Source organism: Mycetomoellerius zeteki, unplaced genomic scaffold, assembly GCF_001594055.1.
Source record: "Mycetomoellerius zeteki isolate Tzet28-1 unplaced genomic scaffold, Tzet1.0 scaffold102, whole genome shotgun sequence".
Lineage (NCBI taxonomy): Eukaryota > Metazoa > Arthropoda > Insecta > Hymenoptera > Formicidae > Mycetomoellerius > Mycetomoellerius zeteki.
This window is the reverse complement of record NW_017255933.1, coordinates 125,489-150,565: the sequence shown is the minus strand read 5'-3', so window position 1 is coordinate 150,565 and position 25,077 is coordinate 125,489. Positions and strand designations below refer to the sequence as shown.

Here is a 25,077-nt window from a genome sequence, read left to right as displayed (position 1 = left end):
TTTCTTTAAATTCTGTGAACATATAGAATCTTTAGATCGATGTTAAGTCAACTATGTCACAACGACCAAACTTCTCCATGTAATTACTTCTTCACACGACCTCTCTCCCTCTGTCTCGACTAACCGCTTTCAAACGATATTTATGACTCGCGCTTATTACACATTGCCTAATTATCTCGCACCAAGTGCGATACGCTGTCGTGTGTACCGCCATGAAATACTCAACGAGGCTCGACACCCTCGTCATCGAGGCGAATACGGCGCACTACCTAGGGGGGTAAGTGCCGGCGAAGATCGAGAACCGGAACGTGTCAGGACAGGGCAACCGAGAGAAGCCAACCGGGTACCAGGCCGTGAGTCGATGGCAGGAGGCGATGGAGACGCGCGACGCTGCCTGGGCGCACCGCGGCGTCGAGAATTAACGGGCTTAGTTGCCGACGCAGGTGTCGTCGGGAAGGCGAAGGCAAGCGAGAGTCAGGATGAATTACGACGGGAGCGTCAGCCAACGCCAGGAGAACGTCGGTCGTTATATTTTGCGCAACATCCCGATTTTATGGGCCGCCCCCCGCGCCCTCGGACGAGACGTTCTCCGTCCCCTTTCGGTACGAGAGAACTCGAACTTCCGTTGTGTAACGCGGCTGCCGCCGTAACCGATGAGGCAAAGTGAGGTATTACTCAGCAAGAGCTAGATTCAAGATCATGGATCGATTGATTAATTATAATGCTGTGACTTCTGTCGTATTTTATTAATATCTAAAAGTAATTATGCTTTTAGATATTAATGATAGAAGTTATTATATTATATATCATATGTATCAGGGTTGGCAAGTAACGTGTTACTTTATTGATCGTTATCTTGTTATAATAACGATTTGGTAATGACATTGTGAATTTTTTATGATGGTAATGCTAACATCAGAGTTAGAAAAGTCAATCGTTACTTGTAATGGATTGAAAAAAATCATTCGTTACTGAAAAAAATAACTCCTAATTTGTAACGCGTTACTTTTTAGTAACGAGTAACGTTACGCGTAATACTTATAACTTTTTCAGTGTAACGCGTAATAGTGACAAGTTACTTTTCAAAGTGACTTTTCTAACCTTAGTTCAACCTTAGCGTTTAGTTAGTTAGCGTCATAAAAAATTGCAACATCGTCATCAAATTGTTTACTATAAAAAGTAACGACAAAGTAACTGAAAAGTAACGTTTGCCAACCCTAATATGTAGGTATATAATATATGAACAATATATGACATATTCAACGCATTAATCCACTTATTCAATTCTCTTATCCAAAAAATATCAATCAATCTCACGATAAATCATAATTAAAATCGCCACGCGGTGTCGGTCGTCAGTTTTCTCATTGAGCTTCTTTGATAACACGAAACTGTATGTCCTTCGAGCTTGCGTCACAAGCAGGCGGGTTAACGAGTAATGTCTAATCTATGCATCCGCTTATCATAATGGCCCTCGTTATATCGTGAGCATGGCCCGGCAGGGTTCCGCCAACCCCCGCCATCGACCAACCCCTTAGCCGCCCCTTTCCTCATGCCACGCTTCCGCGAGGTCGTAATAAAAGTATTCCGAGTAACTGAACGATATTACGCCGTTACGGGCTCTGCTCGCCGGGTAGAATTAAGCGATTGTAGGTCCCCGTAGAAGTTCGAAGTGCACAATCGCTGTAAAGGACGCACGTTGACGTAAAAGCCTGTGTGGCAGCCTGTTACGTCAACGTGCGAGCAAAGATTACAGAACATCTTCAAGATTTTATCTAAATGAAACGTAAATGAGTTAAAAATTGTCTCATTGAAACGCGCCTCCAAACGAAACGAAGAGAATTCATTGCAGAATTTGCGTCATCTGATGCAATCTCAATTATTTTCTTTTTTCATCTTTTCTATTAATTAGACAAAATGAGAATAGATTTATTGAAGTTGTATTAGATTTGTTCATGCTGTTTGTACTTTTTGCAGGACTATCGCTTTCTTTCTCTTCAACGACCGAATATATACAGTGAGAGCAAAAAGTATTCATACAAGGAAATTTGTTATATAAAGTCTTATTTGTAGAAAATAAACATTAATTAATAATTTTATACAATGAATACATTCTATTCTAACATAAACAAACGAGCTTCGCATGTATTCTTGATTTTAGAAGTTAAATTTCTCGACTGTACGAATACTTTTTGAGCATCCAAACAATGCAATTTTTAATTTTCGTTTATTTTTCAGATGATATATTTTCTATAATTAATACACATCTTTTTGGTATGTATAATTTTAAGTAATATACAGTCTATTTTATTTTTTATGAATAAATCGTTAATTACCCAACAAAAAATGATTATCAATTAAACGTCGAATCGACGTCAAATTGGTGTTGAAATTATCTTATCAATATTGATTCGACATCAATTCGATGACTCATTTCTCTCTCTCGCTGGATAATATTTACTTTTTAAAAATAAAGTATTTTTTTTAATATTTTCTCTGTACGAATACTTTTTGCACTCACTGTATATATTTATTTATCTCATTTTAAGTACAAAATTTTGGAGATTTCTAATAACGCGAACAGACGTATTGAGTGGGATGGAAGTAATTGAAATGCGCAGTAAACATACATTATATTCGTAAAATAATTATAATGTGAACAACTACATCGAAAATTATTAGCGCCAATATATCAATCTCGAATTGCCAAATTGTCTCTACACTCTGCATAAATCGCCATAATTTTGCGTCCTCAGGGGGTTGAAATTCCGGTTCACGAGAATAATGACAATCTCGCGAGAAACAACGCGGCACGGTCAACGTGACAAGTCGGCCGAACCGGCCAGCGCGGTGCGGCGCGGTGCGGCGTGGCGTTCTATTAAGCTAAAATCAGGGCCCGCGCTGCTGGCTCGCAGCGTCGCTCTAAATTATTATAACGCGAGGAGATCCGCGTACCTTCGCGGACAATGAAAGGTACACCGTAACGTCGCGACGTTTGTTTTGTCGGCCTCGGCGTGGCCGCCGCCCGCTCGCGCTCCGCGCAGCGATGCTCTCTCGCCTACATTTCGTATATTTTATTATTACTCTCGCACTTTCCGCGGCTGGACACGGTAACGTTGGCGAGGGGGTTGACGGCGGTGGTTAGCCCGTGGCCGTTATTAATGTCCGCGGCATGCCAGAAAAAGCGAGCAAAAGACCCCGTGCCCGGAGAGAAAAAGACAGTGGGCATCGGGTATCACCGACACACAACGTTCTCTGGGATATACACCCCGTTAGTACATACGTCCCGCGCAGAACGGCCGACACGGCCACCAGCACAAGCGCCAGGAGTTCTTAATAATTGATAAAAATGTACGCACGCACCGGTAAAAAGAACGGGAGGGTGGAAACGAGAGAGATAGGGACAGGACGTAGAAGAGATAGAGGAGTGAAGGGGACAGGAACAGAGTGAAAAAAAGGGACTAGACACGACGGTGGTGGTGGCGATGGTGATGGTGGTGGTGGTTGGTGGTAGTGACTCTCACCCTCGCGACTCCAACCCTCCTGTGTCCGCCCGACTCGCCACCGTTTCGTTGACAAAGGCATACGCAACGATTTATTCGCACTTTTCACCGCGACCTCTCCCGGGAATTTTTCTTCGTTCTGTCACAATTTCGGAATTATCAGAATTTATGCCTACCCCTTCGCACGCGTGGCCAAGCGCGTATTCTGATAGGTATTAAGCTGTCTTGATTACCCGCGGAGATGCTCCGCGTTCGATGGCGTTGAATATTCCTAAATAAAATGAATGGCAACAGGACCAACGCATTTAAGGGTGCTTGCAACCCCCGTTATGTATTCGATATTCGTTGACGCTGGCACCGAAAAAAGATTTTTGAAGAGAGCATATCATAAATATCCATTTTCTGATCATTTATATTAAATGAAATAGGCATATTGTTATCTAAGATCGTAATATTATGTATTTTTTATGAAGGCAGTGTAAATGGATAAAAATGTATACAATCAATAATACTTTATTATGTTTCTACCTTTTCCTAAAGTACCGCTTTGTCATCTGTTAAAAAATTTCAAGTTAAAAATTGAAGTAAACGACAACATACATTCGATTTTTAACAATCGGCTTTTAAATATTTAATTAAGGTAGAAGAGATATCAATTTTTATACTTTTTTTTTTTATTCGACTCGAATTTTTATATTAAAATCAATAAATCTAAATAAATTAAGAAATTAATTTGTTTTCGAACAATGATATATGCAGAACGCTGCTTTGTTGAAGCGACAAAGAAAAAATATCAAAGCGATATGCGAAGTTTAAATCGATAAAAATACTTAATAAAGTGCAAATTCCTTGTCACGAGCGTGGCCGGATTCGGGCACCGCCATCGCGATTTACCGGAAATTTTTCGTCGAAAACAAAAGAATGAAAGACCACGCAGCTGCTCGAATCTAATTAAGAAATTCTTACACGGCAGTACCGCGCATTCTGCCACACCCTCATGTCCCGACCTCACCTCTGTCCATCTCTCTCTCTCTCTCTCTCTCTCTCTCTCTCTCTCTCTCTCGTCCAAGGCACGTCTAGAAAAATTAAAAATAATTTTCCTACGTAAACGTATTAACCCCGGTGGCGGTGGACGGGCTTTTTGCGCTGCGCTTTTCTCGCAATTTGTACAAAGAACGGCACGGTCCTGACTTCAAAGTAGATCTTACACGGTGTCGTATCATTTTATTCCAGAAACTTCCCTGCGTATTACTCGTTATTGCGTTTAAGTCACTGCCGCTTCCGCTGCGGCCGTCGCGTCGCTCGTCCGCTCTCATTTAAGATTCCGAGACGAATTTCGTAACTTTTTTTCATAAATAGACGAATTAAATAATAACGTTCACGTAGAGCGCAAACGATTATGAACTCTGTGCATCAAGATTATAACTAAACGAAGCGTAGTTGTCTTCCGAAGAAAGACTAAACAGTCACTCAATCCAAAAAATCATCCAGATAACGTAGAGACGATAACAGCATTTTAAGAATAATAGATTTGAGGATATCAACATTCTAGCATCTTTCATATAAAAAAGCTTCGCGAAACTTATATATAGAGACCTAAAATAACTTTTCTGGAAAGATTCCTTGAAAATAAAGTGAAAAGAGCTGAGATATGAAAACAAAGAGAATGGAATCTATTCGAGATTTGAATATATTTTCTCGGAGTCAAATAATCATCGTTATCTTTACGCGGATAAATCTGTAAATTTGACTCTTGGTTTGTTGGTCATCGGTCGGAAGGCGCCGACAAACGGGAGATAAGCGACGGGTGCTATCCTCCCCGTTTCTCTCATCTTTTCTTTCTCGGTAATAAATCCCGGGGAAAAACCTATCTGGATTTTCCGCTCGTCCTTCTCGATGCTCAACCTAAAAATTCATTAGATTATAAAACCATTAATGCTCATCCGCGCGGCCGAACGCGCCTCTCCTTGCTTAGGCGCGACTCCAGCTTGGATCGATGTCTCACATTTATAGAACTTCGTCCACGTTCCTTTTGTTTCAATCATGCATAACGAATCATTATTTAAATAAATTATAAGGAAATATAATGTATCATATATTGTATCGTATAATGTATTGTAATTGCTGCGCATTACACATTACATTATGAAATTTAATTTTTTTATATCTTTAGTGATTATTATTTAATTAGTCGCGAATGAACGATTAATATACTATATTAATTATTATATTTGACTGTATTAAATATAGTTAAGAAATTCAAGATATCTTATTGATATTTTTTTGCTGAAAACTTTAATTGCCGCTTCTATATTATTAACTATTATAATATTATATTATTTGTATTAAATTATTATTTAATTCATAATTTATGAATTTATCAGAATAATTAAAGTGGACGTTATATCTCAAACCGGAGTTTGTATCCTGTTATTTGTATTTTCTGATCACAGGAATCATAATTTCGGCGACTTTGGGGCAACCACGGAGATTCAACGAACGCGATGGCATCCAGGTTCTACGAACGACTCACATCTACTGGTTTTGACATCTGAAAATTCTTTCCGGTAATTAAATATAAAAAGTGTGCTATTTGTGACTTTATTTTAACTTACATAATTGATTCTTTTTAATAATTAAGAAAAGTGTCTGAATGGAATTATTCAACTGAAACGTCTTTAATTTGAATTGCATTAATTACTTAATCGAATTACATACTTGCATAATTACTTATTAGCACGAATCAGTCGAAATCTTCGGTCAATCGAGCGTCTATATATATATATATAACACGTTAAGATGAAAATATCTCACTTTTCAACCGCAAGAAAAGCATCCTTTCCATCTGTTGGGGATACTACTATAATTACAGAAAACGACGAAACTCCTGAAAAACTGCGTGACATAACTTATAACTCGAATTCGCCTTCTTTAGCTCTTCCTCGCGTTAGACTTTAAAAGTACGGGAAACGTTTATGCAAAACTAAACTTTAGAGGGCTTTACGCGACACGCCGAAGAGTCTTTAAAAATGTCGTTGGACTGACCTTAAGCTACACTTAACTTCACCGCAGTTTATATGAATGCGACCTGGGCGATGCACCAAGACTCGTAAAATGCTGGAAAGTCGGCCGCGCACCATCGAACTCGCCTTCGAAGATCCCGGATTTTACTTCCCTCGGCGAAACTGCAGTGGATTTCGATTTCGCCACTTCTACTCTGAGGAAACCAGAAATGTTCGTCGACAAGAACACTGACGAGGTACAAGCCCACAACTTTGTGATTCTAAACAATATATTTCCTCTCTAAGATACTTGTTTCAATCATACATAACGTATTTTAATTATCTGTTTGTTAATGATTTTCTTTTTGATCAATTGTAAAAAAATAACGCGTCAAATTTGCTAGATACATGTTACAAATATAAAATTTTATTTTCTTACACAATTGTTGTTTAACGAGTTTTATCATAAATTTGCGAACTCAAAACAACACATTCCATTTTTAAAATTCTTATCCTGATCGCAACATTCAAAATTTTCAATAATAATTGGATAGAGCTATAATTTGAAAATCCAAAATGAACACATTGTTACAACGATTCGTTCAAAATATAAACACTTTCAAATTCAAAGTTTATTTAATTACACTAAAAGCAAATCTTACTTCTAAAATCGACGATAGCTTTTTATCTGTCTTTTGATTTTTACAAAATAAATTGATAAATTGATTTTTACATAATTTATTATTATATTAGTATTACTCTTAATTTGTTATTATGACGTACTGTTAATATTAGTGCTATTGTGAAATATTTCTAATAACTTTCAGATAAAAGAAACAATAGATTGGAATCAGATCGAATGGCCGATCTTGGTGCTCCGTGGAAACGGCGAAGTACTAATTGTTCGTGGAAACGTTTTATTAGAGAAGTATGAACAAAATATTTTTATAAATAAAAAAAAATTAAGCGCATGGTCTCTTGCCTAATTTTTAGCAGAAGAGTTTACACTATTAATTATCTCAGAATTGTTTTCACTTATGTCAACAATAGCGCCTATTTTCCTATTTGATTGTGGCTTTAACTGTTGTCAGCTGCGAGAATCCAGTGGTATTGGGTTCGCTGTCCATGTATCCGTCGACCGATGATAATTACGGGATAGATTCATGCTCTATCATGTGCTTGCAAACTACCCCGCCGATAGTGGTCGTCGCCATGTGCACCGGAAAGATTTATCACGCGATACTGCTGCGCGAAATATTGGACGACGATGACGACGACAGAAAGGTATGACATATAATAAATATTGCAGAACTCTTTGTATTTCATGGGATATATATCACGCGGACTTTTTTTGCTACTCTTTCTATATTGTTAATCGAAAACGTGAAGATAAATTTTTTACAAAAATAATTATTTAAGAAAAGAATGAATGTAAAAATTATTTCTCCCTCTTCTCCCAGACTTGGTCGCAATATGGTTCAAACTATAGTCTTCACACGCCGGACGATGCACTTTACGTTTACGAATGCGTCGAACTGGAACTGGGTCTTCTCTTTACAGATGACGATAAGAAATATAATTGTCCCATTCACCTTCACTGCGATAAGGGCAACAAATCGAGGTTATTAGTCGAAAAAAACATGCATATGAGATGTTTCAGAACTATCGCAACTTTTCTCGCCATAATTTAGTCAAAATTTGATTGATCATCAATTAAAAATTGATTCCTTTCTTTTTATGACGAAAAGAGCGATATTTCTAAAGCAATCCACATTGCACTTGATTATTGATTAAACAAAATTGACTTTATCAATACTTAATTGTATTAGATATTTTTGCTCTCACAATGCTGGGATTCATATGGTGAGTTTACCGATGGTTTCTCAACTGGAGGAATTAATACATGGCAAGTATATTTGTGTTATGCAAAGAGGAAAGAGTATAGAAGGAAAATTAGTATCTGCTACTTTGGGAGCTTTATTATAAAACCATAAAAATATTCTTGTGTGAATTTGAATAAACAATTTTTTTTTATTTTTTGCACATATATCTAATAAAAAATTGATCAAAATTAAGTTAATTTTCTTATTAAGAGTAAAAATCAAAATCGAAGAATAAGAGAAAAATATTGAAATTGATTTTCTGTCTTTGTTAAATATTCTAACAAACATTTTATTTCTTTTCTTAGATAATAGCGGGAATTATCTACCATCGTTATTAAATCAATCGATTTTACAATACCTGTTTTCCACGAGAACCAAACACACAAATATAAATGAAGCTACACCGATATTAGGTTTTGGTCTCCTCCAAGAGCCTTGTGTTCTAATCGCTTTGCTACACACAGGCGTTGTCATCGATCTCTCGGTTATAGACCTTTATTATCTTCCAAGAATTGAACAGCTAGAACCGGTCATGAATACTGCGAAAAAGGTAATTGTGAATATTAAATGAATAACGTTTAATTATGAATATTAAATGAATGACGATGTTATCGAAACGAGTAGTATACTATTCATCTATTATTCTTTCATAACCATTACTTTCCAAATTAATTTGTTTAATTAAATTAATTAAATCGAAGCATACATAGGATAACGATCAGGGTCAAACCTAGAATCTAAATACGAATATACTGCTATCACATAGAGCCATTCGTCATTCTTTAAATTCTATACATATTATTATATTATAAATGTTATAGTATAATCTGATTCGAATATCAATGCTTTCGTATCGAGATAATTTTTTTTTATTATATTATTTTTCTTATATTTTATTTTTATTTTATTTTTCTATTCTCAAACCTTTTTAGCTTTCTTGCTCAGATTTCCACACAATTCTTTTAGGATGAAGCAAGAAAGTAATTAATTATTTAGTTAAAGTAGTCTAGTAAAAAAATATGTATTGATTTTTTTAAGGTGAATAAGGAACCATTCGACGTATACATCAAGAAATTACTGAGACGTGATGTATCACAACCGATAACTAAGATAGGATCCCGTTCGATGTCCTTAAGCGAATCCCTAGAGGTAAGCATAAATAGAAAACGTTACAAATAATTAAAGTAATGCTAATTTTTTTACTTAGAAATCAATATAAATGTCTAAAACTTTTTATTTGTGTATAAAAATAAAAAAGGAACTACAGAGCAGAATTGTACTCTAATAATAATCGAAAACACGTTTCTTTTTTTGTATTTCAGTTGTTGTATCACGCCACAAATATCTTTCGTACTCAACACTTTGTCCGACACGATAAAGTTCGGGAAGAAATTAGCAAGAAAGTTCGTGCTTTGAAGGCTTTGAAAAGCCATCTATTAAAAGAACTCGACACCTTGATGGAGACGAAAAAAGAATTACGACAGACCGCCGAACGTTTAGCTGAACGATACGAAGATATTAATGATAAACAAAAAGAATTGGCTCGTAGGTGAGTGTTTAATTACTTCAAAACAATTTTCCCTCAGTATCAGGTTAAATAAATGATAGATACAACATAATTTATTAAATATCGTATGGGAAAAGAAAAAATAATTCTTTAAACATTGTGAAGAAAAAATAAAATGCAAATTACATTCCATGTTTTCAGAGCAGAAGAAGTTCTAAGATTGGTAAATTATAAAGAACCTTTAATGACTTCTATTGAGCGAGCAGAGGCGGAAGAATTGAAAAAAATGGATATGAAGATACATGACATGCAGATCCGACTTGAACAGCTGAAGAAAAAATCTGCTCAACAGACTGTTCACATAAATGGTACCGAAGTCAATGAAAATAGGAAAGAAATTGTTTTCACACACAATCAAGAAGAAGCGGCAAAAGAGAATCTTTCTCATATGTATGTATAATTGTAAATCAATAATTCGAAATCTCTAATTTTACAAATGCAGATTGATTAACAAACATAAACTTATTGTTAGTGTATTATTATCATATATTAGTTGCTTAGTATGATATATTCTTTTTTCTTTTACAGGGCGAAAAACATAAAAAATTTGGTAGATCAGGTAAAACAAATTAAAGCAGAAATTAGTCTTTCATATATTAGTAAACAGTAATAGCAAATATTGTCTAAATTGTAATTAGTGATTTTAAATTTTATTTTACAAAAATTTTATTTTACAATAAAAAAATTCCTTTATCTGTTTAATAATTTTTTGTAAGTCTGTCTTTAAAATTTCGAATTGATATTATAAGTTCTTATATTTAATTAATTATTTTTCTTATATTTAATCATTGGGTACATTCAGAACGCTCAGTGAGCGGTTGTCGTTCTGAATGCACACATTTTATTAGAATATATGCGCCAAAATAAAATGTCTCATGTATATGTGTATATATATGCAATATAAATATATTTATAATAAAAATATCTTCTTTATTAAAATGTACAAAAAGTTTCATCATTTATCTAGAAATTATTAGAAATAGCGCAATAATTAGAATATGTATATTGAGAATATACATTATTACATGCAACTAATACTAAAAATAAGAAACATTTTATGAAATAACTTTTTGCAGGATGAAATAAATTAAAAAATCAAAATTAATCAATCACTCGCTATCAACTTCATCAATGCCCTCAAGTGGAACAGGTGGCGGTTCGTTTTCAAATATAGGCATGATCTAGGATGAAAAGAGATTTCAAAAATTTATTTTCATAGAAACATGCATACTTTTTTTTTTTTAAAAGTATGGAAATAAAGTCATTACCGTAGTAGATCGTGAAGTTTTCGTACATTTTATTGAGAAATCACTGTCATTGTTTGGGTTTAATATTGATTTCTCAATTGTTGGTTCCTCAATCTGTTGATGGTCAATAGTTTTAATACTTGTGGAATTCACATCTTTAATTGCTTTAGATTCTCTATCTTCTTCGTCGGGATCTTCATATAGTACTTGCAAAGTGATATGCTATGCATAAAAATTTTAGATTAGAAAAGTAATACCATGTTAAGTACTTGTTTTACATATCTCGTACCTTTATTGTGTTTGCAATAGTTGATTTTACATAATCAAAAGATAGTTCAGAACGTGATTCATCCGCAAGTTTTTCTGATAATGTATGGTATGTTTTGTTCATTATTTGCTTAATTTCTTTATTTTTCTTCTCAATCTGCAAAATAGATGAATAATATATATTGAGTTGATAAAGAATAAAATTTGCAATTAAAAAATACGATCATTACATCTTTCTGTTTGCAAGATGTTGTATCGGCTTGAAGAACGTGCTCTCTATGATATTTAGAAAGTCTATTTTCTAAACTAATATTTTCTTCTTTACACTGTGCAATTGTATCTTTAGCTACTTCTAAGGCTTCTTTGGTTCTCTTCAACTCGTCATTTGTATCGGTTAGTCTTGTTTCCAATTCTTGAAGCTTCTTACTCAGATTTTCATTAATTTGAAGCAATGATTCTTTTTCCTCTGTAATAACATGCTTTGATAATTGAATAGGTATTAAACATGCATAAATTATATTCTAATATAACAATGTTATTATTCAAAATATATTATCTCAGATGATTATTACCTTTTGATTGTTTTAAATCATTTTCTAAAGAACTTATTTTGCTCTGTGCCTCCTGAATCTTTCCATCTGACATATCTTTATCAGTATTTTTTGATAATTCGTCGACTTTTATTCCTGTTTGAGATGCATTAAATGCTAATAGCATTTTCCAAGAAGCATCTAAAGTTGCTTTATCGTTCGTAGGAGTTGTCGCATTTTGAAGCTCAAGTACATGGAACTACATACGTAACAATTTTATAATCAACGCAATCTCATCCTCTTATCGATATGCATACCTTATCCAATAATTTCTGAACATTATCAGATATTTTGGACATCCCCATTCGTATTTCTGCGTTCGCTATTCTCGTTTCCGATAGCAACATATTCATTGCGGGATCCAGAGCAGCTGGTATTGCACGATTTACAGTCTGCGATACAGGATACATCTGATTATCCATCGTTACGTAATGTCCCTGTAATTTTAATTGTCTTTTATAATCATGTCTCGCATTGATAAATTTATTAAGTATAAAACGACATATATTAAATCGTACAGCAAAATATGATGGAGTCCATTGTGGTGTTAATGGTTGCGCAGAAACTAATGGCTTATAAGTACTAGAATCTACAGAAGGCACTCCAATTTTAGGCTCCACAGCTTTCTGAATGGCCTCTTTTTCATCTGATGATACGAAGGATGAATTCTTCTTTTGCAAAGTTCCTTCTGATTGTTCGATCTAACAGAACATACAATATATTTATTTTAATAAAATAAAGATTTTATTTCCACGGAGAAATTTGGAAATTGTATCTAACCTTCTTATGACGAGGAGATGTATGAGGTAAATCATCCTGCAAAACGATATTGCTTCTTTTAAATTTGAACAATATCATAAATATTCGATATTTCTATTAATAGAAATATAAAAATATTAATATGAGCACCTCAGTATCTTCGGAATCAGTAGTGGAAGGTAGAGGCATTTTTGGTAAGATGGACTGACCCATTTTAGCCATTCTCGATATTATGGCTGGGTTTCCACTCGTTAAATTTTTGGGTATCGATGAATTTTCTTCCTGTACCCGTATATCGGTTATCTCGATTATCAGCATAATATCTCTCTCTTTAGGAAATCCAGGACCTAAACTAATCTATGTAAAATTTTTAATGCAGACAACATTGTTGCATATGTCATTCCATAAAAATTTGGTCAATTACCTGTTTGCTAGGCGGTAAAAATAGAACTGTTTTCAGTCCCTTGCCGCTGCCCAGAAGAATCCTCTCCCAATTTTCATCCGTCGATATTTCCACAGTCATTGTCTGCGACATTGCGAAGTTTGTTTTAAAAGGTTGTATAATCTCAGTCCCCACGAAATATTTGATGCATATGTCATCTCCCTCTTTCGCGATCACATCTTTATCGCTTGGCATTAAATCTTGATAGATTACATTCTCTCCTTTCTCTTGCAACGCAAAATAGCGTGCTAGTCCCACTTCTATTGCAAACTCTAGGTAATGCTCATGTTTCTCAAATAAAATTGACCAATTTTCTTTGTTGTTATCATAATAACTAGCGTAGTTATTCGTTTGTACAGTATACACAAAATCACGTGTCACTGTGGTGACAGATATATATTCTTGCTTAGTCTTGTACAAAATTATCTGATATACTCTTGTTACTACATTGCCTGTCAAGGCCATACCAACCTTTCCGATACAAGCATATTGGCCATTTTGCCTAAAATTCAATTATATTTCATTTAGTACTCATTATTATAAAATAAATAAGATTATAGAGAGAGAGATAATTTTATTCTTTCTCTTAACAGTTTAATGAAATTACAATTTAAAAGCGTGTACAGCTTTAGCTGTCAATATTTCTGTCTTGGAAGATGGTACAATTTGCTGTATGTTATATCGAGTACTCTTCTTAGGTACTTGTTTAACAGAAGGCTCGAGCTTCGGTTGTTGTCCAAAAATGGCAGCCAGATTAGACCTGAAAATACAAGATATTTAATTATATCATCTGATAAATACAAGGCAAAACAAAAATTATTAGAATAGACAAAAACAAACTCAGCTTCGTTTGCTTATAAAATAATTATACAAGAAACATTTGTAGAATAATTCCGATAAAAGCTATAAAAATTAAAATTAATTAATTAGAACTAATTAAAACAACTTAACACTGTTCACTTCAATTGTTTCATTGTATTTTAATATCTATATAAAAACAAATGTATGTTTAAGTTTTAGAAGAAAAAATAGACAATCTACTAATCTCGAAACAAATTATCACTTAATCAACAGACTTATACTAGCACTTAGCGAGTCATATTCAATAATATACGAATGATACGCACCCTCCCGATGGTACGAAATCAGGCTCGTCGTCATCTCGGAAGATCTTATCTAGATTTGGCAACTGATTCTGCGCGCTCATAATTGTGGGAAATTACGTGATTAATGCGCTTCTTAATCGCATGCGAACGAAGCGGCACGTCTTGATGACATCTCGTTCAAATTGCATTCACAACACATTACATTCACTATCATACATTCCATATAAAATCCAGGCATATCACTACTCCACTTCTAGGCCTTTTCACTCAAGTCACGTGACACGATACAAGCTGCGCGTGACACATGTCTGTACTTCGTAACTGAACTAGTTTACACTCGTTGCACTTTAAAATAAAATAGATATATATTTCCAGTTTGATAAAGTGAGATAGAAAGTATCAGTGCAGTTTCGGTGCAGCGACAAGGAACAGGTGTGGCACTATGTGGTACACGTAGACGTGACATAACCCTTTTTAGCTGACTAGACGACGTCGTTGTCATCGTCGTCACGCAATACCCTGCCGCTATTTTCGACAATGTAAAGTGTTTCCTGAGGTTTTGTACTCGACGTAATCCTTAACGAGCCCTTCACTACGAAAATTATTGCAATGAATATGAGTAAGACAGAGAAGCTGTTAGCTGCTAAGAAGAAGGTAATTCTACATTTGGAACCAGCTGTCACGTCAATAATTATCATATATATGTTAAATAATGCGCTCCAATACAAATACAATCTTGATGCGAAATGCTCTTTATCGATAATTATGATAATTGCATTACCAAGTCATTACAGTAAATGTTATAAGCTGTTAGAATGCACATTGTTAACATATTTTATTAAAAAGTGTTGGCATTAAATTTTTAGCATAGTAAAATCTTACAGCGGATTTGAATAAAGTTGTGACTGTTGTTACAGCTGAAGGAATTCCAACTGCAAAAAAAATTGCAAGTGCAAGAAACCTTGAATAAACAGCAAGATTTAAATGTTATAGATGAATCCATATCACAGGTAATTATTCTGTAACAATATAGAAATTTATATGTTTCTGTTAAAATATAATATGTATTTTTGAAGTATAATGTTTAAACAATGTTTTTGACAGTGCCAAACAAATTGCCAAACTGCAGAAGTGGACAAACTCTATAATCAAAAGAAACAGAATGAAGATGCAGAAAAACAATATGAGAAACATATATGTAGTACAGATATTATGCATAAAGAAGAAAATGTAACAAATCACTTTGACGATGCTAATAACTTACCAGATATGATTGAAACTAAAGTAACAACAAGTAATAGTGAGATAACAGAAAAGAGTTTTCCCACCTTGGAAAATTATCCGGAAACTGCCGTATTACACGAAAGTGGCAATAAAGACATCATGTATTCGCGTCTTCAATCAGATTCACAATATATGGGAAATGATGAGAAATATAACTTGAACATTACAGCATCTAATGGACCATCAATGGTGCAGAAAGAATATTTGTTAGAAATGGCCTCGGAAGTTGCTCATGTTCTTACAGATGATACAGATCACAGTGAACCACCAAGTTCACTTGATTTTGATCTAAAGTGTCGAAATCAATTTTTAAGTTCATGTTTGGAGGAACAGAAACAACTTGTAAATGACTTACACATTCAAGTTAGTCGTTATGTGAGTATATTTTATGACACTGTATGCAGCTCGTGCATTGCGATTCTGTAACTTAATGACAGTTTTGTACTGTTATCGTCACGCAGATATTTTATATGGTAAAAAAGTTGCGCATCGACAACATAATGATACCAAACTGTCGTTAAAAGTTACATAATCAAAGTACAGGATACTGGATCTCTAATTTCGTTGTTGTCTGCAAAACAATAGCACAGCAGAGTGGCCGAATTGGAAGGAATTTTAGCTACAAAAGATTCTGAGTTTGAAGCTAAACTTGTTCGCGAGATAAATCCTCTGAAGGAGCAGTTGCAAGTCCACGCGCAGACTACTGGTATCCTGATAGCAGAAAAGGCAGAACTCACAGCAGCTTTGGCACAGAGCCAGAAGACTGCAAAACAGAATTCAGGTTATTATTTATTATAATTTGCATATAAAATCTCGGAAAAAACGCAAAATTTGTTCTGACAATATTGGAATATCAAATTCGGAAAATGTTATGTTCTCATTGTCACAATTGAATCTCTGCTGTTTAGAGGAGATAGAGGAGATGAGCGGAAAATTAAAACACAGCCAGCTTCGTATTAACGAGCTTGAAAAAGAGTTAACTCAAACACGAAGTAATTCTACTGACACTCAGAAAAACGCTCAACAAGTGCAACAAGTCTATGATGAACTCGAGAAGAATTATTACGAACTCAGGTATTTATATTGAAGCCATTTAATTTTAATAAATGTATGGCTTTAAATATGTATCATGCAAAATAATCGAATAATCATTTTCGTCTATAGAAAAGAAAAGGAAGATTTAGAATTGGAAACATCAGAATTAAAACAAAAATTAAATTTAAAGAACACCGAATTTATTACTCTGCAACAAGAATTCCAAGAGAAAGCAGCCTTACTTTCCTTAAATGAATTAAGGATACAACAGGTAATTTTTTACGATTTTTGTTGAAAATTACAATCGTTTTATCTTAAAACTAATGTAAATAAATTGGTTATAGTTAACTGATACATCGCAAACGTTAGAGTCCCAGCATCAAACTGTAACAGTACTAGAACAACAGTTGGCTCAAATGAGAGAAACTTTGAAACTAGTGAATAACGAGAAGGACGAAGCCAGTAAACAATATCAAAATTATGTACGACAGTTAGATGCACAGCAAGCAAAATTATTTAATGAGGTACATATAAATATTTACATAACTCTGTTCATAAAAGTAGTCATTTTATATTGAGTAATTGCAGGTTGAAAGCGGAAAGAAAATAATCAGTGATTTAGAAAGTCGAGAGAAAAGTTACATACGACGTTTATCGGATTTAGAACAACAATTACAGCATGAAAGAGAGAAAAGTGAAGCCGTACTTCCATCGCAAGATCATAATGATGAAATAACTAATTTGATGAAAAACATAGAGGATCTGACTGCACAACATAAAAACCTTTATATCGCGTTATATGAAAGGGTAAAAATAAGTATTAAAAAATAACAATTCAGGAACTTAATAGAAAAATATTGACACAAGATAATTTTTAGGATGCGGAGATTGAAATGTTAACAAAAGAAATACAGGAATTACGAGATATGAAAGATGATGGAACTGATGTAGCAAAATTAGTACAGGTTCTTGAAAGCGAAAAACTTGGTGCATCTAGAGCTGTTTCACAAAATCAACAATTAAAGGAACAATTAACTGAAATGGAAAATGCTTTTGTTACTCTTGTGAGTGGTATAGTTATATAACATACATCGATCTAATGTTATATATTTTGACTTAAAAAAATTTATAATACTTCTATTTATTACAAAAATTTATTTAGTTTTAACTTATATATAATTGTTTTCTTTTTAGAGTAATGCTAAGTTGGATTTAACAGAACAGCTTCAAGCTGAACGAAATATTGGCCGAAAATTAAATGCAAGATTGAATACTGTCGAGATGGAAATGGATAATCTAATAGAAAAATTAAAAGAAAAGGAAACACTTTTAATAGAATTAGAGAAAGAAAAACTGCAAAATGCTCAAATTGCAGATCAAATGCAGCATTATCAAGCACAGTCTCACGATGCCCGAACATTACAACAAGAATTACAAAATGCTTTGGTAACTTGTGAACTATTTAGTAATTTAATAATTTTAATTAATTTATAATCGTCATATATGTTTTTTACATGAGAGAATGCAATCCACGATTTCATTATTTAACATAATTTTATTTAATAAATCGTAATTTATATATTACAGATTTATATTGAAGATTTGAAAAGTGAGAATGACGACCTCGCAAAAGAATTAGAGAATAAAGTACAACAAGAGACATATTTGTCCAGAGAAGTTGAAAACGTTAATGGAGATCATCCTGTAACAAAGAATGAGCAAAATTGTAATGATATAACAATGCAAAACTCATCACTGCCAGAAGATAAAAATATTTCAGACAATTTTAGGCCTATTACAAAATTAGAAAACAGATTTAAGGAAACAATGGAAAAGGTCGCTGAATTAACTGATGAGAAACAGAAATTAGAACATCTTGTTCTCCAGCTCCAAGGTGAAACAGAAACTATAGGTAAGTTATACTATTTTCGATTATATAAACTTTTGTCCTATATATACTTTTTTTACTCCTAATTTTTTTTTAACTATAATTATTTTAATAGTTAATTTTAATCTTAAATTTAATTATATACAAATTATTGTTTTATCCTTTACTTTCACATAACATATGTATACACATACACATTTGAATTCTTTATTTTTAAAAATCTAATAACGCGTATATATTTATACACACAGGAGAATATATAACTTTATATCAAAAGCAACGAGCAATTCTAGGAGAAAGATGGAAGGAAAGAGAGCAAACCTTCCGTCAATTAGTAGAGCAACGTAATCAACAACAGGAACAGTTGCATAAATTAAAAGTATTAGTTACTGATTTGTTTAAAAAACATCCCGAAACACTAATAAATTCCACAGAAATGAATTGTCATAAAGGTAAATTTACCTATATTTAATATTTTCTTTAGTGTTACTTCCTTTAAAATTTTTTAATAAATTGAACGAAAATGAGTGAAGGCTATATTTTAAATAAAGATTTAATTATAATCTATTTTTTTGTTACAATTAATATGATATATAGAATGAAAGTGTATATATATATATATATATATGATTGTATTCTCTTTACAGATACAAATGCCGATACTCCTACGCTACCTGAAAATGAAAAGCAAGACAATGCAGAGCTACCATTGATCGAAGATAAAACTACATCAGATATTCTTGATCTTCTCACAGAAATCAAAGACTGTAAAGATACATGTATTATAGAACCTAATTTTCATCCATGTCCATGGTGCTCCGGAAGGCTCATTACCGTGTAATCATGAATAATAAATTTGTTTAATCTTTGTTATAACTAAATTATAATATAATATAAATATAAATTAGTCATGTAGAATAATAATACTTGTATATAGAGTTCTTAGACTTTTCTAAAACTTCTGTATTTATCTCTTGTAAAAGTACGGACGTAAGATTTTTATCTGAAGGGAGTTATTTTATAAATATACAGTGCCTTGAATAATTTTGCAGATAGAATTTTTGTTTTCTCTCGCACCTAGCTATCAAAAGGCTAACAGATTGTGAATATCAATATCAATATTTTGTCGCAAATAAACACTCAATATTTTAATGAAATTTTTATTTTGAATAGTAATTATAAATGTACATACTATGCTTTCAAAGCATATTTTCTCTGTGGGTATGTAGAACGTTTGCGTATCTCCTTCAGCGTTTTTCTGCTGGCTTGGTAGGGAGTAAGAACACGACGTATAGCCCTCGTTTTCTTGGGCCTCAAGTCAAGGGGCTTGTATTTTTTATTTTTGTAAAGTAAGCGAAGGTTTCCCTTTTGCTTCTGGTGCATAATAATATACACTCGTGCAATAGCCTTCCTCACGACACGACTAAAATAAAATGACAAATAGAAAAATACATAGAAACATTACAGATTAAAATTAATTTCAACATATGCATACAGAATGATATATATCAACAAATTTCTCAATAGACTTCAAAGTTTCTTAATATCTTAAATGAAATAAAGTATAGATATCAAAACAAAAAAAACAAATACATATTTATCATTTTATAAATTATTTACATAATTTGAAGGACTATGAAGACATTTGTAATGAATTATAAGAATTACAAAACTTACATCTTGGACAGTTTTGATGCAGCTCCTCCAGTCACTTTGGCCACTCGTAGAGTGGTCAATTCTGTTTTGAGCTGCTCGAGCTGCTTCATCAGCTCCCGCTTATCTTTGGTCCTTAATTCAGAACACTTCACTTTTGCCTAGAACAATTCAATATACATGTTAAGTACATTCACATGTTGTATACTGTCTAAAACAAAATGACTACACGCGTTACGAATTGTCGTTATGAATCTGATTGTAATATTAATTGTTTTATTTGCTCAGATATAAATTGCAATGCAAAAAATATTCCTTTTATTTTCCGTCCAATTTATAACTTGACAATTGTGACGCTTCGTGTTCGATGACACAAGGTTATGTGATATAAATCTATCATGCCAGTAAAATTCGGAAATATTCACAAGCCACCGATTAGACCGTGGCAATAACACAATTTTCATCAAATAATCGGAGCATATTAACCATTGATGTTATAAATAAATTCGGATTATAATTTCATGTCCTCACTAACCATCTTGGATCAGCTTTCTTTCAATAAGGAAAAGAAACATGGACGATGTCGATCATGAAAGGGATAAAAGAGGGAGCTAACGAAAGCAGAATGACCAACATTAAACTACGTATCCCTAAAATCAATGGGTCCACGATCACAGGACGACTAAAATAGTAATCGAATGTGATTGGTTTTTCCTTTTTGACTCAACAAATCAGATTGAAGCCAATGAAAACGTGACGTCATATGGTTGCGATTGGATCTACTGAATGCGTTCTAGTAAAAATTTGTTGGAATTATCAATTTTCTTTACTGACAGTTTTAAAAAATTTTCATGCTGAATAAGAAAATATTCTGGCAGTTTCGGGCAGTTTTTGAAAATAACTTGTAAGTTCAATATGCTAAGATAAAAAAAATGTGATAAAAATGCTGAATTTTCCTTATTTTTACTTCTAACCTGTAAATAATACTTGTAACTGTTATAAACAAATTATCATTATATATTTTTTTTAATTTATGATTGAATTAGATTTTAAAATAAACTATAATACTAATTGTTACTCGATTTATAATCCTATTATAGGTTTCAATCTCTCTCTGAGAAAAAAACTGCTAAGAGTAGAACATAAAAATGGGAAAGCATGAAGTAGGCACACCAAAATATATTGCTAATAAAATCAAGGCAAAAGGATTGCAGAAGTTAAGATGGTATTGTCAAATGTGTCAGAAACAGTGTCGGGATGAAAATGGATTCAAATGTCACACAATGTCGGAGTCGCATCATCGTCAGCTATTGCTGTTCGCAGAAAACGCGCATCGATATATGGATCAATTCTCACGAGAATTTTCACAGGGATATCTGAATCTATTGAAGAGACAATTTGGCACCAGACGAGTACCAGCGAATCGAGTATACCAAGAGTACATTGCCGACAGAGGACATATACACATGAATGCGACTCAGTGGCTCACTTTGACTGCATTTGTAAAATGGCTTGGACGTACTGGACAGTGTGTTGTTGACGAAACTGAAAAAGGTTTATATATTGTCAAAATTTATTTATAATTATTGACAATTATAGATTTATCTATCGATAAAATTTTAGATTAAAAAAAATGTTTTATATTTCAGGCTGGTATATAACATATATCGATAGGGATCCTGAGACACTTGCAGCACAGGAAAGAAAAGCAAAGAAAGAAAAAATGGACAAAGACGATGAAGAACGACTGATGGATTTTATTGACAAGCAAATAGAAAGAGCAAAACAGGATACGAAGGATGAGGAAGGTGAGACATCTAAAACACCATTGATGCGTCCTGAGAATGATGCACCCTTGATCCTCGACATAAAACTAAAACCAAAACCAAAATTGCTTCCTGTTCTTGAAATAAAGCAGGAGAAGATAAAAAGTGAAGATAACCAGAGTAAATCAAGCAAATCAATCGATGAGAAAAACGAAAAACTCAAAAGATCCAATGATGACAATAAGACAGAATCTGTCAAGAAATTAAAAAGTAATGATCCTTCTGCAACTGAAGGTTGGCTTAAGGAAGGTTTAATGGTTAAAGTAACCACGAAGAGTCTAGGCGACAAATATTACAAAGCTAAAGGCGTTGTTCAATCAATTGGAACAAACGGTTTCGTTGGTAAAGTAAAGCTGAAGTCACCGGAAGAAGTTAACGGACATATTATACGACTGGATCAAGAATATTTAGAGACAGTAATTCCCGCGATAGGTAAAGAAGTTCTGATTCTTTGGGGAAAACATAAAGGTATGAGAGCAATAGTGAAGAAATTACATATAGAGCACTATAGCATAGACGTTGAACTCGAAAAAGACAAGCAAATTTTGAAGAAACTGCCATATGAACAAGTATGCAAGTATACAGATTGAAAAATAATTGTGTGGAAAAAAATACTAGGAAAAAGATATTATATTTTAGCATTGTTCAGTGTAAGAGCACCTGTGTACAAATTTAACAGCTAAATAAGAAATGTCAAGCTTGTACATAAAGCATATATCATAAAATAATATAATTTATATTACTTTACATAATGTGATATAAATTTTACATGCAATTCCTGGGAAACAATTTTTCGTAAAACGTCCATTTAAGGCAAACTTTTTATTGAATATTATCACACAATTACATTTTATTACATATCAGTGTTTGTACAGTGTAAATATATATGTAAAATTAGGAGAATTGGAAATCGTCCACACAAATAAAATGCTATAATTTAAAAGTCTGAAATGATTGTTTTTTTAAATTTGATAAGTATCAATCTCTTGTTAAATTAAGAAATGTAAAAAATAAAACATAGTCTTACTTAAGAAATAAGTGTATATATAAATGTATATTATCCTTTGTAAGAATATATCAGAATTTTTAAATGTCTTATGTTTTTTTTCGATTAAATATTGATTTTGTATGTGTATATATCTATCTATCCCTCTTTTTTATGTTATTATACGTCTTAAATAAAACAAAAACATCAATTATTATTTATTTCATATGTATCCACGAATTACGATATTTTTCTCTTCTGAATGCTTTTATATATTGCATGTGTATGTGTAGTAAATTTATTTACTACATGTATACATACAGTATAAAAATGTACATACAAATTTATATTTTTATCTAAAAAAGAAATTTAAGGAAATTAAAATAAATATTTACTGTTACAATGTACAGAATTCATACAGTATATAGTACAAATTATCTCTATTTAAAAAATTGAAACAAAAAATAAAAGCATGATAGTTCTAATTTTATATATATGTATATTATTTCATAAAAAATTGTTTACATATTGATATATTAATTAGCTTGATTTTGTTCACAATCACATGTTTGATGTAAAAGGAAAACAATATCATTGACGAGTATCACTGTGTGATATATATACAGAATGCAATGGTATATAAATATAATACATATATAGATCTACTTGGTTTTGCGAATCATTCGCTCACGTACACTTTGCACTGGGAAACATTCTTTATCAAGTATTACAATACGGCCATTGATGTTAAAAAGAAAGTCTGCTTGATTTTTACGATTAAATACAGGAATAACGGTACCTTCACCAAAAGTTTCCATTTGTGTTTTGCCTAATATTCCCTTTACAAACACAGCCTTGTATATTTTATCTGCAGAATTATAATAAATTCGAAACGGAATTGTTTTGCTGCCTACTATGAGTATGATCGATAGAGTAAAACTAGCAAGTATCAACAATAATCTTTCCAAATTATTCATAGGCTTTAATGTTAATTTTTCTTCAGATAATACATTTTTTACTCCTTTCAGTACTGGTGGTTTCATATAGATGAAATATCCCAGAGTATACAGACTAAGAGCAAAACTTATCCAACCAACATAATATGTTGAAGTAATTAGCATATTCATAGTTAATTGTTCCCTATATATAAGTTTGTAACCATTGCTTATATTGTCCTTAAGTTTATATTTTTTCTCTGCCCAGGTATTTGTCTTATTAGTAAGATGTTCATAACTTTTCACAAGAGTGTTTTTATTAATAGGACCAGAAATTATATTCTTGTGAAAAACAGGTCGACATAAAATGGAAGTCTTATTCAAAAGATAAGCCATTTTTGTGACTTACAAACAATCCTGTAACATCAAATATTAAAACATGTATGAATAATCATCAAAGGAAAAATGACTGCCTAGACTTATTAAACTGTATTAGATTAATTATATCATATTAAATTTATTAAATAATGTAATATATATGTAATTATTAATTATTTCACTTAAAATATACTGCACTAATTTCTTTTAAAAATATACTTATATAATAACTATATACACTACTTTACAACAGCAAATATATAGTAAAAAGCTGTCTTTAAGAACAAAATAATGTAAATAAAAATACAAATATACTATAATACTCTACAATACTTAAATATTACAATTAAGCAATAAATTCAACTCAATTACTTAACTCAATCATAACAAATACAATTTAATTGTTAATTAAGGTCCTTACTCTTTTGGTAAATATTCTTCGACATAAAATATTCTTCGCGACAAAATTTTTAATATGCTTCAAAGCTTTTAATTGAAGTAGTTAATTATTGATAAAATCACACCGTGTGAAACATTACAATATACTTCATCAAAACTAGGTTAAGTCGTAGTCGTATACATAGCTACGTACGGTGAAATCACACGGTGCGGAAAAAGACTGCGGAATGGAGAATGCGTCATTGAAGCAACCAATCAGCGCTATTCAGCGCTATTCGGAATAGTGCTGATTGGTTGCTTCAATGACGCATTCTCTATTCCGCAGTCT

At 32.7% G+C, this 25,077-nt stretch overlaps 6 protein-coding genes across 7 annotated transcripts in view; 3 read left to right on the top strand and 3 right to left on the bottom strand.

Moving 5' to 3' along the window:
- Window positions 1-10,355, top strand: part of mbo (nuclear pore complex protein Nup88) — a 69,283-nt gene extending 58,928 nt beyond the window's left edge. The window contains exons 3-12 of one of the 2 annotated variants that reach the window (XM_018444652.1): window positions 5,957-6,070; window positions 6,576-6,762; window positions 7,333-7,433; window positions 7,597-7,789; window positions 7,966-8,126; window positions 8,335-8,411; window positions 8,694-8,938; window positions 9,427-9,537; window positions 9,711-9,937; window positions 10,097-10,355. In XM_018444652.1, the coding sequence (XP_018300154.1) occupies window positions 5,957-6,070; window positions 6,576-6,762; window positions 7,333-7,433; window positions 7,597-7,789; window positions 7,966-8,126; window positions 8,335-8,411; window positions 8,694-8,938; window positions 9,427-9,537; window positions 9,711-9,937; window positions 10,097-10,355 (1,675 nt within the window). The remainder of the gene's footprint in view (window positions 1-5,956; window positions 6,071-6,575; window positions 6,763-7,332; window positions 7,434-7,596; window positions 7,790-7,965; window positions 8,127-8,334; window positions 8,412-8,693; window positions 8,939-9,426; window positions 9,538-9,710; window positions 9,938-10,096) is intronic. The other variant, XM_018444658.1, reaches the window with a different exon arrangement.
- A 678-nt stretch (window positions 10,356-11,033) lies between these two features.
- On the bottom strand, window positions 11,034-14,467 carry LOC108720556 (FK506-binding protein 15). Its single transcript, XM_018444641.1, has 12 exons — window positions 14,388-14,467; window positions 13,868-14,020; window positions 13,243-13,762; window positions 12,969-13,175; window positions 12,840-12,875; window positions 12,578-12,760; window positions 12,317-12,496; window positions 12,042-12,258; window positions 11,700-11,935; window positions 11,492-11,626; window positions 11,224-11,424; window positions 11,034-11,136 (listed from the first exon to the last, which is right to left on the bottom strand). The coding sequence occupies exons 1-12, from the start codon at window positions 14,465-14,467 to the stop codon at window positions 11,065-11,067; spliced, it is 2,220 nt and encodes a 739-aa protein (XP_018300143.1). The 3' UTR covers window positions 11,034-11,064.
- A 390-nt stretch (window positions 14,468-14,857) lies between these two features.
- On the top strand, window positions 14,858-19,614 carry LOC108731949 (golgin subfamily A member 2). The gene is made up of 13 exons (XM_018462518.1): window positions 14,858-15,020; window positions 15,284-15,376; window positions 15,471-16,025; window positions 16,236-16,431; window positions 16,559-16,724; window positions 16,815-16,956; window positions 17,030-17,209; window positions 17,274-17,492; window positions 17,564-17,749; window positions 17,880-18,131; window positions 18,273-18,597; window positions 18,825-19,025; window positions 19,221-19,614. The coding sequence occupies exons 1-13, from the start codon at window positions 14,976-14,978 to the stop codon at window positions 19,412-19,414; spliced, it is 2,754 nt and encodes a 917-aa protein (XP_018318020.1). The 5' UTR covers window positions 14,858-14,975; the 3' UTR covers window positions 19,415-19,614.
- Window positions 19,615-19,719: 105 nt separating this feature from the next.
- LOC108732072 (Ribosomal protein L35) lies at window positions 19,720-20,834 on the bottom strand. Its single transcript, XM_018462703.1, has 3 exons — window positions 20,762-20,834; window positions 20,251-20,387; window positions 19,720-19,996 (listed from the first exon to the last, which is right to left on the bottom strand). The coding sequence occupies exons 1-3, from the start codon at window positions 20,762-20,764 to the stop codon at window positions 19,765-19,767; spliced, it is 372 nt and encodes a 123-aa protein (XP_018318205.1). The 5' UTR covers window positions 20,765-20,834; the 3' UTR covers window positions 19,720-19,764.
- Window positions 20,835-21,108: 274 nt separating this feature from the next.
- On the top strand, window positions 21,109-22,656 carry kin17 (kin17 DNA and RNA binding protein). Its single transcript, XM_018462725.1, has 3 exons — window positions 21,109-21,130; window positions 21,327-21,780; window positions 21,876-22,656. The coding sequence occupies exons 2-3, from the start codon at window positions 21,375-21,377 to the stop codon at window positions 22,640-22,642; spliced, it is 1,173 nt and encodes a 390-aa protein (XP_018318227.1). The 5' UTR covers window positions 21,109-21,130; window positions 21,327-21,374; the 3' UTR covers window positions 22,643-22,656.
- Window positions 22,657-23,656: 1,000 nt separating this feature from the next.
- LOC108732104 (uncharacterized) lies at window positions 23,657-24,840 on the bottom strand. Its single transcript, XM_018462749.1, has 2 exons — window positions 24,772-24,840; window positions 23,657-24,389 (listed from the first exon to the last, which is right to left on the bottom strand). Exon 2 carries the CDS (start codon window positions 24,366-24,368, stop codon window positions 23,700-23,702), a length of 669 nt encoding a protein of 222 aa, XP_018318251.1. The 5' UTR covers window positions 24,369-24,389; window positions 24,772-24,840; the 3' UTR covers window positions 23,657-23,699.
- Between the last annotated feature and the right edge of the window lie 237 nt (window positions 24,841-25,077).